The sequence below is a fragment of the Gymnoscopelus braueri genome (assembly GCF_963280865.1).
Source record: "Gymnoscopelus braueri genome assembly, chromosome: 9".
Lineage (NCBI taxonomy): Eukaryota > Metazoa > Chordata > Actinopteri > Myctophiformes > Myctophidae > Gymnoscopelus > Gymnoscopelus braueri.
In genome coordinates, this window is record NC_137610.1 from 26,402,772 (window position 1) to 26,416,223 (window position 13,452).

Genomic DNA, 13,452 nt, shown 5'->3' on the forward strand with positions numbered 1-13,452 from the left:
TGAATGTAATGCACATTGGAAAGTCCTTTGATAAAGGCGCTAAATAAATGCAGCGGACCATTTAGAAATGAAATAGTCGACAATAAATTAACATAATTAATATAGTACTATAACCTGCATGAGAGACACAATTTCGACCACCTATCCAAGAGGGAATCCCCACTGATATTGTGCTCATGAGCTTCAGGCAGTATTACTTGTCAACCAGTAAAAGTACATGGCTCAATAGAAGAGCAGGGGACATTTTTTAATACATAAAATGTTTTAAAAACACGGCCCCTCACGCGCTAGAAGGACAATATCAGTCACCAGAACCAGGGATGTGTGGTTGCAATTAGTCTAATATAAGAAGGGAGCGAGTCTGATAAAATAAATATCAAATATCAAAATATTGAATAAAGCAACTTGAATGTGTGGGGTGCACACAAAAACCTGAGTAGACGTTAAAATGACCCCAGTGAAATACCCTTTGAGTCTAACTGAATAATGTTCAGTGGAGGTCATATTATGTATCTTTTTTTCAGTCAATAAATTAAAAAGCGTTGTTTTTAAATAAATAAATAAATCTCTATTTTCTGATAGTAATCTTTTTTTTTCTGGTGGTATCTCGACCTGAAAATATATTTTCCGTTTACTAAAGAGCTGGAGAGACATGGAAGACCCCTGTTACTGAACAAAACACTCTATATAACAATGATTGTTATCAGAATATAGAGCTATTTAACACTTCTTTTAACAAAAATATAACTTACACCACTTTTAACTTGGTGTTGTAACATTGTAGGCTACATATTAGCTCTCTAATCTAGCAGGTAGAGCCACATAAATGTTAGTGGCTGTGGTTTACAGCGGGTATGAAGAGTTCAATTTTACAAGCAAACATAGACATCAGCGGGATGGCATTACATTCAGCTGCTGTTGGACAGGACGGCAAAAAACAATTAGATGCCAGTTTGATTACTGCCGGTTTGAACCCTGTCGTGTCGCCCCATGGTTCTCAAACATTTTCATGTCAAGGACCCCCAAATTGATATGTATATGGCCGCGGACGTGGGCCGTCCACACCAAGCACTATAACTATAAATATAGCATTCACCACTGCCATGCACCTGGGCCTTGTCTTCAATGACTAGACTGTAAAACCCTGACTGACTGGTCATTTATATCTGAGAGTGTATTCAATCTGTACACTTTTAAATGAACAGTCAGGATCGTACAGTATATTCCCATCCAAAGTGTGCACATCAGCTGAACGAAACTGTCACAGGGGATATGAGGTTGTTGTGACAGATATTGACAAACTAATAGCACTCCGGAGGGTTGTTAGAAAGAGAGAGAGAGGGAGAGAGAGATAGAGAGAGAGCGAGAGAGAGAGAGCGAGAGCGAGAGAGAGAGAGAGAGAGAGAGAGAGAGAGAGAGAGAGAGAGAAAGAGGCTATACTCTAGCTGTGTCTATTTATACAGCTCTACAAGCTCACAATGCGTGTTGTGAGCTTGTAAATCTGCGCAATAGACACAGCCAGAGCAGGAAAGTGTAGGGGGTCCATGAGGGGCTTCCAGGGGGTCCCCGGCCAAATTAATTGATAAATCAGTTCAACGACTTGAACCCTATTTTATACTTCTATACATCTACAAGCCAGAACGCGGTGTGAGCTTGCAGATCTGCTATTTTCAAAACATTTAGAAAAATCTTGGAAAATGTGGAATAATTTTTAGAAAATAAATACATAATTTGAACACAAAGCTTACCTTATGGGGGCCCCTGGTACAAAATATTTTCAGATGGGGGTCCGCAGCCAAATACATATCAATTTATGGAAGAAAACATTTAGAACCACTACTGTAGGAGAAACAATTACAATTCAGGAATTTAGCAGATGCTCTTATCCAGGGCGACGTATAATAAGCAAGGTAATCACATGCATAGAATGCTGAGAGATAGTGTAGTGCCTCAAGAAACTATAGGATCCCAGGTAAACCAAGCACCTAGCATCAGTCTAAACAATATAATATAGAAATAACAATCTGTACATTTGAAATATTATAATATAGGATACCGGGTAAACAATGAAGCTAGCGTCTGTTTAAAGAACATGCTATCTAAATTACATCCTTAACATTGTGGTCAAGAAAACAAACGTAACACATGAGAGTGAGTGACCGAGATATGTCTGCATGGTATAGCCGTGAGTGTGCAAGCATGCAGAGAGGCCGTGCAGCAGCAGTACTGTGCACTGTTGGAGTGACATTTGAGAGAGTTGCCAACTGGAGGAGCTTGTCATAGTCCCACCTGTCTTTAGCCATACAACACACACAAGCAGGGCTACTAACAACAGATTAGATATCGCTGAGACCCACATCCCCACATTAAATAACAGGAGTTTAATCCTAAAGCCCCCCCCCACTCACTCGCTTATTCCTGCATTTACACTGCTTGAAATCATCAGTAGTGGTAGAAGTATTCTGATTTAGTAAAAGTTGCAATAACGCAATACAAAATACTAAGTATTTGTCTATAAGATGTAGATTGGCTATTAACTGAAGTATATAATGGGACATAATTGGTTACTGCATGCTTATAATCTAAATAATCTAAATCAGGAAAGTAACTAGTAACTAAAGTTCCATAAATCCTGAACACAGTGCCCGTGAAACTTTGTACGCACACTCTTGTACGTGCAAAGATTTTCCCTGGATTCCTTCGACCATCACTCCCCATATAGGCCCTGGCCATTTATTTCAGATTACATTTTCCGCCATTTTGTGTTTTCTTCAAAACACACTTTTTGCGACTACTCCTACATATTTTGTCCAAAACGCTCACAAATCGGTACACATTATCTCTGGGGTCATGTAATCAAGATGTACTGTATGAGTCTGATTTTTCTGATCCCATTCCAATTGGCTATGACTGCCTTCCAAATGTGCGGGCCCTGGGTAGGCAACCCGGCCTGACAGAGACCTGTGCTCCAAGGAGCACACTTTTCTAGTTATATGGTACCATTTCTGACTACTCGCTCAGAGGAGGACTGTGGACAGTTCAGAAACCTGCCTACCAATGACATATCCAGGTTTGGTAATATCAAACTAATGCAAGAAAAATGTCTTCTATTTCAGCATGCTAATCTTCCAGGAAAAGAAAGTAATTTCTATTAGCTTGGAATACCCATCGATGATGTCATTAGTAGTCAGGTTTCTGAACTGTCCATAGCCCACCAATGAGACACCGAGAGAGTTAACAGAAATGTTGCCATCTTATAATTAGCATCAGTAAGGACCAATTATGTGAAGATAAGGTTGAAAATAGGTGAAGTGCTCTTTAACACTATCAACACTTTTAACACTACTAATACTTAACACTATCAACGCTCTTAACACTGACAATATGACACTATCAACACTTAACGCTAGCAACACCTAAAACTATCAACACTCTTACCATTACAAATACTTAACAATAACAACACTATTTACACAAATATTTTTAACTACTACATACTGGATGCCAACAACAGAGCGAGCCCACCCAAATAATGTTTCTTTAGGAACAGTATTTTCTAGTTGTCAATCATTTTCAACCCTATCTTTGGGTCTGGGTTCTGACCTCATCAGCTAAAAAGAGCTGAACTTGTGAGACACATCCAAAGCTCACGTCTATAAAATTGCCGAAACAGTGACATCATCCCCAGCTCTTTTACTCCAATATAATTAGCCCCATTTTCCATTGCTTGGTTTTGTATTGCAGGTATGTGTAAATCATAGGCTTCAAACGTCTTCATGCTGATATGTCCTAAATAATGTCACTGTCAGACATGGAAACCTTGTATGTCCAAAACCCGTGTTCCAATGGATCCAAAGTAGTTGTTATTTAGTCACAAGCTCCTATTTAGTAGGCCTATTTATGAAACCACAGACAGACTGATTTTTTCAAATTTCTGTAGCAAAAATAGCAGATCTAAAAGCTCATAAGGCATCACTATACGACGGCTAACCTTGCGACTTTTGCTAAACATCGCGTACGAGTACTGTGCAAGAAAGTTTTTTGTTTTTTTTTTAATATGGAGATACAAGGTTTCTGCTCGACAGCAAAGAATTAAGACAGATGACTTGGCTTTCCTGGAAGTTTCCCCAACTCATCATCACAAATAAGAGCTTGGAAAGAGCCTGCTGGCCTTGGTTTGTTTTTATAGCGAGCTGTTGTAATAAGTGATAGTGTGATAGCTATTCGATTGAGATCATCTAGCTGTCTCACACTCTGTCTGGGTCCAAGAAAAGACATTTATTCACTGTCTGTTGATATCTGTTCCGTCTGACTACTTTTAGCTTTTCGTTGCTGCCTGTCGGGCGGAAACCTCCTATCTCTATATTCTAACTTTTAGTTTTCTTTCGTAACCCTACTTGATCATACTACAGCGTCACACAAAAGTATCAAAAGTAGCAGATCTACTAGCTCGAAACGTGGCACGAAGCGACTCATTTTGAGCTTGTAGATCTGCTCAATTTGATACTTTTGAATTTGAATCCTGAAAAGTAACAGTTTTGGACATATGAGGTTTCCATGTGACAGAGGCGTTTTGTAAAGCTAGCGTCAAGAGATTAGCGGGTTGAAATTAATTGTGGAAGACGCATCAGAGCTGAGATCAGCTGCTTTGGGAGGACATTTTAGGCATCCACACACATTTGTAGTGCTATAGGCCTACTTGTGAGGACATCTACATTTAAGGACAGCTTTGAAAATAGCTGAAAAAATAGCAGATCTGCAAGCTCAACAGCGCTTGTAGATCGGCAATTTTTCAGTGTGTGACATTGGAGCCCAACTTTTCTCAAACTCTCAAAGTTTATGAAAACTCTAACCTCAAACCCTAAACCTAACCTCTAAATGCAATATCCTTACCCCAACCTGAATCTCTTCCTAATGTAATCCGAACTCCCCAAATCATTATTTAAGCTTAAAACAACAATTTCTCAAACAATGTCTTCTCAAATTCTACGATATTTGTGGGGACATTTTGGCCCTCACAAGTATAGTAATACACACACACACACACACACACACACACACACACACACACACACACACACACACACACACACACACACACACACACACACACACACACACACACACACACACACACACACACACACACACACACACACACACACACACACACACACACACACACATACACACTCATTTCTGGCTACAGCCGTAGCACTAGGTAGTCTCTCCCCTCTACCCGCCCTCCTTTTCTGTCCATCTTAATCTGTCTCTCTTCACCATAATTTGCTCTTTATTCCTCTTTATCTGTCTCCCCCTCTTTCCTTATTTCTGTCTCCGACTCAATCTTTCCATTTGTGGAGCCCAAGGAAAAGATTCTTTACCTCTCCCCGTTGGTTGGTTGGTTTTTGAGTACTTTTACTTTTACTTGAGTATTAGCATTTTTGGATATTTACATTTCAAATATTGTACTTTTGACTCCACTACATTTCTAGAAAGGGGAAAAAAGTACATTATGAATTAATTGAAGTCATATTTCAAATATAGTGAAAATAGCAGATCTTTAAAATGTCTGGAAAATGTTTTAATTTTTGGGGGAAATGACAGGATTCAATACAGCAATGTATTGACAATCTACTTTTCAATTTGTACTTTTGAGTATTTTCTTTAATGTACTTGAGTACGGTAGTTAAGAACTATAAGTTCTTACGGTAATTATGATTTTCACTTCACTATATGTCAAAGACAAATTATTATTGCACCCCCAAATATTGCACCCCTGCAAATTAATAAAAACGTGCAGACACAGTTGAGTGCTACATTTTATTTGGGTAGTCTCTTTTGAAGTGCCCAGGTAATTTTCTTTTGCATATTTACAAATTATTGTAGGCTACCTTTTGACTGCACTGCATTTCTAGGAAGGGAAAAAGTACACTATGAGTTCACGGTACCACGTAAGCCCTGTTTCAACTATAGTGAAAATAACAGATCTACAAGCTCACAAGCTTGTGGATCTGCTATTTGCACGACACGTTGCATCGTGTCACAACACGGCACATTGCGACGCGTTGTGAGCTTTTTCATCTGCTATTTCTGGCCATTAGGGCCGCTAGGGTTCATGTGGTTTAAGTGGTTAACAGTTACAATGCCAGATACAGTATGTCAGTTAAAACAGCCAATGGAGTGTAGCATGTTTGAAATGGAAAGAAATAATAACAATCATAATAATCATAAATCAGTCAATATGAGTGACTGACTGGCCGATGCTCTCGATAAGAACAAATGTGCGTCGAAAAGTTCTTCAGTGATTCCAGTATTTTTCAATAAGCGGCAGGATTGTAAATTTACGACCGTGGCAAGATGCTCGGGTCTGCGGCCATCAATTTCTTGAGGTTGGGCACAGAAACCAAGTTTCCATTGTTAAGGAAATACATGCCTGCAGCGCACGTACCATGCACGTGCGTGCACACTGCGGCCACTGTTTGAATGCAACGTGCTTTTTTTTTTATAGCCCCGGGTCAGGTCTGTGTGTGCAGGTGTCATAAATAACAGTATAAATATGACAGGTAAAAGAGAGACGACCATCTGGTCCACAGCAGCAGGACCTAACCCCCCCCCTCCAACAGTGGTGGAAGAAGTACTCAAATGTTCTACTTAAGTAACATTTATAAAATGTATAAACATCATTTGAAAATAGCAGATCTACAAGTTCACAATGCGTCGCATCGCGACGCATTGTGAACTTGTAGATTGGCTATTTTCAAATGGCCAAAATATATATAGGGCTGAAGTGGGTAATGTTTGTTTTGTAATAATAATCAAAATCTACAAAGTAACTACTAACTAAAGTTTTCAAATAATTGTAGTGGAGTAAAAGTATAATATTTGCCTCTGAGATGTAGTGGAGTACAAGTAAAAGTACAGTACTTGTGTAAATGTACGTAGTTACTTTACACCACTGAAAAGTAACACTACCACAGTTTGAAAAATACTTTGTTCAAGTAAAAGTCCCTCAGGGCACTAAACTAGTGTCTTTTCTGTTTTCTGTTATCTTACAACTTTCCCCACAATACGGATTTTATATTTGGATATTTGAAATTGGCAAATCTAAAAGCTCACAACACGTCGCGATGCAACTATTTTCTATCTGCTATTTTCACATGTATTTGATTATTTCTGATTAATAATTTGATTTAGTTGTTATTAATAACCAAAGTCTGCAAAGCTGTCAAATAATTGTAGTGAGGAAAAAGTACAATATTTGCCTCTGAGACGTAGTGGTTAGGATACATTTCTAAGAAGGGACTCTGGGGACACAAACTTAAGAAATATATCATGATTATAAAACTATCAAATATAGTGAAAATAACCGATCTACAAGCTCACAAAATTGTTTTCTTTTTCTTTTTCTTCTTTTTTAATGTCAATACAGCAATGCATTGATATTAAAAATATATAACTTTTAGCATTTTTTTGTAATTTGTACTTTTGAATACTTTGAGTATTTACTTGAGTATGTACTTTGTCCATCACTGGCTGTCATATTAAATGGTAGCTGACCCCTCCCAAGGTGCACGAGGGTCAAACCCTGCTGTGACCTTTCACCTCTGCACTCAGTCTGAGAGAGAGGAAGTAAGCGTCTTTATGGGCCTACAAGCCCCACTTTGCTTTTCCTGGATGTCTCCGGTATCCTATTAAAGAAACCGTGTGTGTGTGTGCGTGTTAGTGCGTGTTAGTGTGTGTGTGTGTGTGTGTGTGTGTGTGTGTGTGTGTGTGTGTGTGTGTGTGTGTGTGTGTGTGTGTGTGTGTGTGTGTGTGTGTGTGTGTGTGTGTGTGTGTGTGTGCTTGTATTACTATAAATGTGAGGGCCCCCACCCAAGTATAGTAGAATTTGAGAAATACACATTCTAAAGGGCTGTGTTCTCACAGGAGAAAATAATGGTTGTTTTATGGTAAGAATAAAATATATATTTAGGTTAGGTTTAAAATTTGGAATAGATTCAGGTTAGGGTTAGGATTAGACATTTAGATTTTAGGTTTAGGCGTTAGAGTTTCCCCTATTTTATACTTATAGTTATAGTTGTAGTTATACTTATAGTTCGAGCGTCAAGGTATTTTCAATGCCGTCCTAAAATGTTGATGTCCTCACAAGTATAGTAATACTAACGTGTGTGTGTGCACGTGGATGCGTGAGTGTGTGTGTGCGTGTGTGTGTGTGTGTGTGTGTGTGTGTGTGTGTGTGTGTGCGCGTGTGCGTGTGCGTGTACGTGTGCGCGTGCGTGCGTGCGAGCGAGCGTGAGGCCTGAGGGAGAGTCGACAGCCAGGAGTGGTTTGATTTGTGCGTTCGCTCAACAGCCGTAAAATCAGTGCACGTGTGTGTCATATCATTCATGGCTGCCCAATAAAATTCATTCACTTTTCTTTTTCGTTCTTACCCCTGCCTGTCTGTCTGTCTGCCCGCTTTGAAGGTTAGCGGATACGGTCCATCAGGCTTTCAGGTTTTCGTATTTTTTCAAGAGCTAGTGGAAAATATTTCAGGGAAGCTTGGAGTATTTTAGGAATTGTTCTAAAAATAAGAGCCACCTTGCTTCCCGTTTAGCTCCTGAAACTCAAGGCGTCAAACTCTTGACTAGACGGCCGTTATTGATTCCTTCTGCTTGTTTGGGTCCATGGCGGTCACATGCTAGCCTGGTAAACCCTCCCTCCGGAAATCTCATTTGTAATTTATTTCAGGAGTGAGTCTGGCATGATCGCCCATTCTGCAATTTTGGCTGTGGGCTGGAGTTGGGCGGGAGTAATACCGTTGACTGACAACCCCTTCAGCCAATCAGCAGTGTCCCACTTCAGCCAGTGCATTTTTACCACTTCCAGACTAATGTGACGCAGCGGGACTTTTGAGACGGCCATGCCCAAAATAGGTTGCCTTATACGGATACATGCGTGTCACTGCCCGCCCCTGCCGGTTCTCTAAATTTTTATTTTTAAATAGGCTCTGTCATGATTAACACATTCCATGCCAGAGTTTAATCTCATAATGTACTCACCAGTGCCAGCGTTTTATTGTTGTTTTTTTGTTTTTATCATGTCGCCACAGACCTCGCTAAATAAGTTAAAAGCGCGCGTTCATTTGGTTCTAAACACACAGCGGATCCGTGAGAAACGTCCAGCGAAAACAGTTTCCAAATGCGAGCCGCCATCTTGAAGCTACAGCCGATACACGCTAAACAGTGATCAGCGAGGAGAAAAACAACAAACCGAGAAAATCGAGTTTTAAACAGGATCCCAGACAGGAAGCGGATACGATCGAAAAAACCGGAACCCGAATAATTCCGTTTCCGACCGAAAACCGGAAACGGAAATGGATCAAAAAAATTCGGAAAGTGCACCTTGGGCGATTAACATGGGAATCGGCGGTTCGCGTAGATCTACGCGACTGGCACGCTGCGGCTTTAAATAGGTTCGCGTAGATCTACGCGATTGGCATTCAATGTGTTAATTGACCACATGTATGAAGTTAAACAACTAAATTCTATCCAAACGATATCTTAAAAGTAAATTCCGTGCCTCAAAAAAGAAGTTTGAGAGCGTTTTAAAACCGAAAGTAAAAAGTTTAACTGCCCACAGAAACAATGGCGGCTCGTTCCATTTTTGTCGGCTGCACTCGGTCCCATTCGGGCTCACTCGAACTCGCCACCTGATTGGCCAACTGTCGCTGTCAATCACAGAACGATGAGCGACGACGCTGATAGGCTCGTCCATTTGGTGAACGGGCTAGAAACGCCCAGACAAGCCTTCAGGCCAGACTCCTTCCTGAAATCAAATGGAAATGAGATTTTCCGGAGGGAGGGGCTTTACCAGGCTAGTCACATGCACCCAACGATACTGTTCAGGTGGCTGTAAATATAACAATATACTAGTATTAGGCATTAAATTCCTTCTGTGGGTCTCCCAATTCCAGATTCCAGATGTTAAATACAGTGAACCAACTGCACATACTTATTGTTTGATTGCAAACTTTGTAAACATCTCCAGATGCGCTACAGATCAAAACGCCTTGATATTCTCAACATAATAATGATGATAATGATAAATATTACATGAAAAGAATGTATCATTATAGAGGGTTTAAGTGCTTAACCACTCAAACCCCAGCATCCTTATTGTGGGGAAGGCTTTCGCAGGAAAATAGCCGATCAATAAGCTCACAACGCGTCACTCTGTGAGCTTATTGATCGGCTATTTTCAGCAAAAGCTTTCCCCACAATAACAGAAAACTGAAAATACACAAAAATAGCATAGAGCCCTGACGGACCCCGCTCAACCATAATGGGGTTTTAAGTGCTTAAACTCCACTGAATAATCCTGGTTGCTCAAGATGTCCCCTTACACGGGTCAGGTGGTCAGGTGCAACCAATCTTAGAACGGTCCAGCCAGCGTCCAGTCCATCAGGGATGCCATTGATGTGACATAGTGCGAGAGTGTGTGTCACTGAGACGGGGGGTGATGGTGATGGAGTGCTGTGAGATGGAGAGGTAGAGCGGGAGGCTGTGTCAGCTGATACAGCTTCCACACTGTGAGGTGAGAAAAGCATCCCTAGAATGGAACATGGGAGTTTTGGCGTTGGGTGGGCTTACACTGTCGGCGGTGTCCGCGGAGTGTGTGTGTGTGCGAGAGATTCGCATCACATGATCCTGATGGAACATGTCGTGACATTGTAACAGCCCCCCGGCGGCGATTCAATTTTGGCTTCAACTCCGGGTTTTGTGTTTACCCCTGGGTTGAAATCGGCAGCACCCCCTGACATTTAATACCTATAAAGGTCCTTGCCGTGGACCCAAAAAGACATTGGGGTCACACACTCTTACCTTTTGATACCCTCTGAGGAAAGGGGGCTCGACTTTTACGACTCCCGCGTTCTTTTCTCTGTAGTCTCCTGTATTCATATTTACAGCCTCTCTCCGGGTGCTGTGTGAAATGACCAGATTATGTGAAGCAGATAATTGTGTCCGCAGATGTAGTTGCCCTGCCTGGAATGCCTCCAGCCTCTCAGGTTACCCCCTCCCACCCCCGCCACCCCGCTACCCTCACCCCTTCTCACCCCTTCTGGCTCCCACCTTTTCCAACCCCCCCTAACCCCCTCCTCTGGCCCAGATTTGCCACCACTCTGCACTCCGTTTCTCAGAGGCAGCTCTCCCGTCCAAGTCAGGTCAGAGTGGAGCCGACAGCCTGCAGCCTCGTTTACAAGAAGTATTTAAACCCAGACACTGGCACGGGGCTTCATATCCAGTTTTGTATAATCCTCTTCGAAGTCAGATCAAGGACTTGGAAGACGCTGAAACTGACCAACAATCTGTGTGTTTGGTAGCTTTTTATAGACCAGAACGGTCAGGCAATCCGGGGGCCCAGGTGGGCAGAGAGCTCGGCTCACTTCGACTGACCTCTCTCATTTCAATGGGCTTACTGTTCTTATGCAGGCAAAAACCAGGGGTAGGCAAGAGATATGCTGATACTGGTGATGTAGCAGGTCATAATCAGATTAATAGTTTGAGAGATCCCCTCGACACACTGTATAAAGCCTAGTGAAGAGCCTTTGACCAGAAAGATAATTCCCATGTGTTTGCAACGGATAATGTCAAACAGATACTGGTAACACCTCGGCTGCCTTTCCCAAGGTATTAGGTCACCGCTCAACTGTTTTATTATGGGATATGTAAGCGGCAATGAAATGTATCTTTTCTCTTTGCGATAAGGCCTCCTGGATTTGCATGATTATGAAGACAGAACTGAACAAATAATCTCAGTAAGGCTTTTCTAAGGCTGTCAATTCCAACACCGTGTGACCTCAAACCTGGGACAGTGGAGAAAATATGATAGTTTTATGGATAGATGGAAGTGGAAGATGGAAAACAGGTGTTCAGAGCCCACTGAACACCAGTGGGCCTGGCAACTAATGCTGTGATGAAGCAGGCAAGAGACAGTATGTTATTTTAAAACGACACAATGGGGTTGGGGTTGTTACAACAGCATTTAAGAACTTTGCCATGACATTTACATCTAGGAAATATTTTTTTTACATATCTGTCAAAAGGCTCAAACACAAAAAAGCTTGAAAGCTTATTTCCATTGTGGTCCTTTGATGCAAATGTGTGTAAACTGGGGGCCATGAGTTTTGTTTTGGGTAGTGCTTTTCTGGGTTATTTTTTCCCTCCCCCCCACCTTTCTTTCCTGGAAAACAACAAAACAATGGAGCTTGCACAAAAAAATGCATCCACTGATTTACACCTGTAAACCTGTGATGTGGCAATGAAACTTGATTCTTATGTTCTGATTATTTCTTGATTGTAGGTGTGGCGGTGCTGGTCTCCCCAGACATCCCCCTTCAGCTGGGGATGGAGAGCAGGCAGCAGTTCTGCCTGCAGTCGCGGCCCAGCATGGAGCGCCTGCCTCTGCAGTACACGGTGTGTGTGGCCCGCAACGTCAAAGCAGCCCACCAGGAGGCAGTGACACAGCTGTCCCAGCACAGCAGGGAGCTGCCCAACATGAAAACACTGTGGTAAGAGTGAATAATAGACAGCATTAAAGCCCAGTCCACTCCAATGATTGTCAATGCAACTCGTTGCAACTTGCAACCAGTTTGCGGCGGTCTGAATTGGCCCCTTTGCAGGTCAGATTCTGTTGCAAGTGGTTGCTGTTGCAACTTGTTGCGTTGTGAACCATTGGTGTGTGGAGTGTACAAATGGAACCAAATGGGAATGTAAGGGTCCATTTGGTTCCATTTGTACTCACTCTGAGTTACAGGCCTTTAAGGGTCCATTTGTAACTCCTGAGGGTCCCTAGACCCCACTCTGGGAACCACGGGATTAGACCAGTGGTTTTCAAAGTCTTAATGACCAAAGCACAACCAAAGGGCATGTCAAAATCTCAAGGGACACCTGTTAACATGCTCACAATGCCTCGTAATGCGAGCCATTGTGAGCATGTAGATTGGCTATTTTCAAATAGTTTTGCTTCTTTCTTAGACTATTGTCAATTTTTTTTTACAATTTGGCCAATGTTTGACCTTTTTTTAATAGTATAGTGGTGTTATTATATATATTTTTTATTATTTTCATTTTAGAGGTATTAAAAAGGTCTTAAAAGCCCTTAAATTCACACTTTAGAAATGTGCAGATATACCCTGTATACTCTTATACGCTTATATTGATGCTCTCATGTGTCCCAGGCTGCCTTTCTGGAAGCTGCTTGCCAACGTGGACTCAGGGCAGAAGGTTGAGAGGGAGTTGAGGACCTTCTCCAACCGTCTGAGGAGACACCAGCTGGGGGAGGGCGTCATCAGCCTCAACGAACATTCCACCACTCTCCTCTCTGACATGGTAGGTGTCAACCCGAGGGACAGCGAGTGCATTTTCCGGCAGCGGCTGCTGCCGGTGGCGGCGGCGGCGGCTGGAGCTG

General features: G+C 41.9%; 1 protein-coding gene across 1 annotated transcript in view; it reads left to right on the forward strand.

The window, feature by feature from the left end:
* The window catches only part of LOC308091513 (SITS-binding protein), a 38,579-nt gene that overhangs the window by 7,060 nt on the left and 18,067 nt on the right, over positions 1 to 13,452 (forward strand). Inside the window, exons 3-4 of the mRNA XM_080437172.1 lie at positions 12,346 to 12,553; positions 13,223 to 13,373. Of these exons, the coding sequence (XP_080293298.1) occupies positions 12,346 to 12,553; positions 13,223 to 13,373 (359 nt within the window). The remainder of the gene's footprint in view (positions 1 to 12,345; positions 12,554 to 13,222; positions 13,374 to 13,452) is intronic.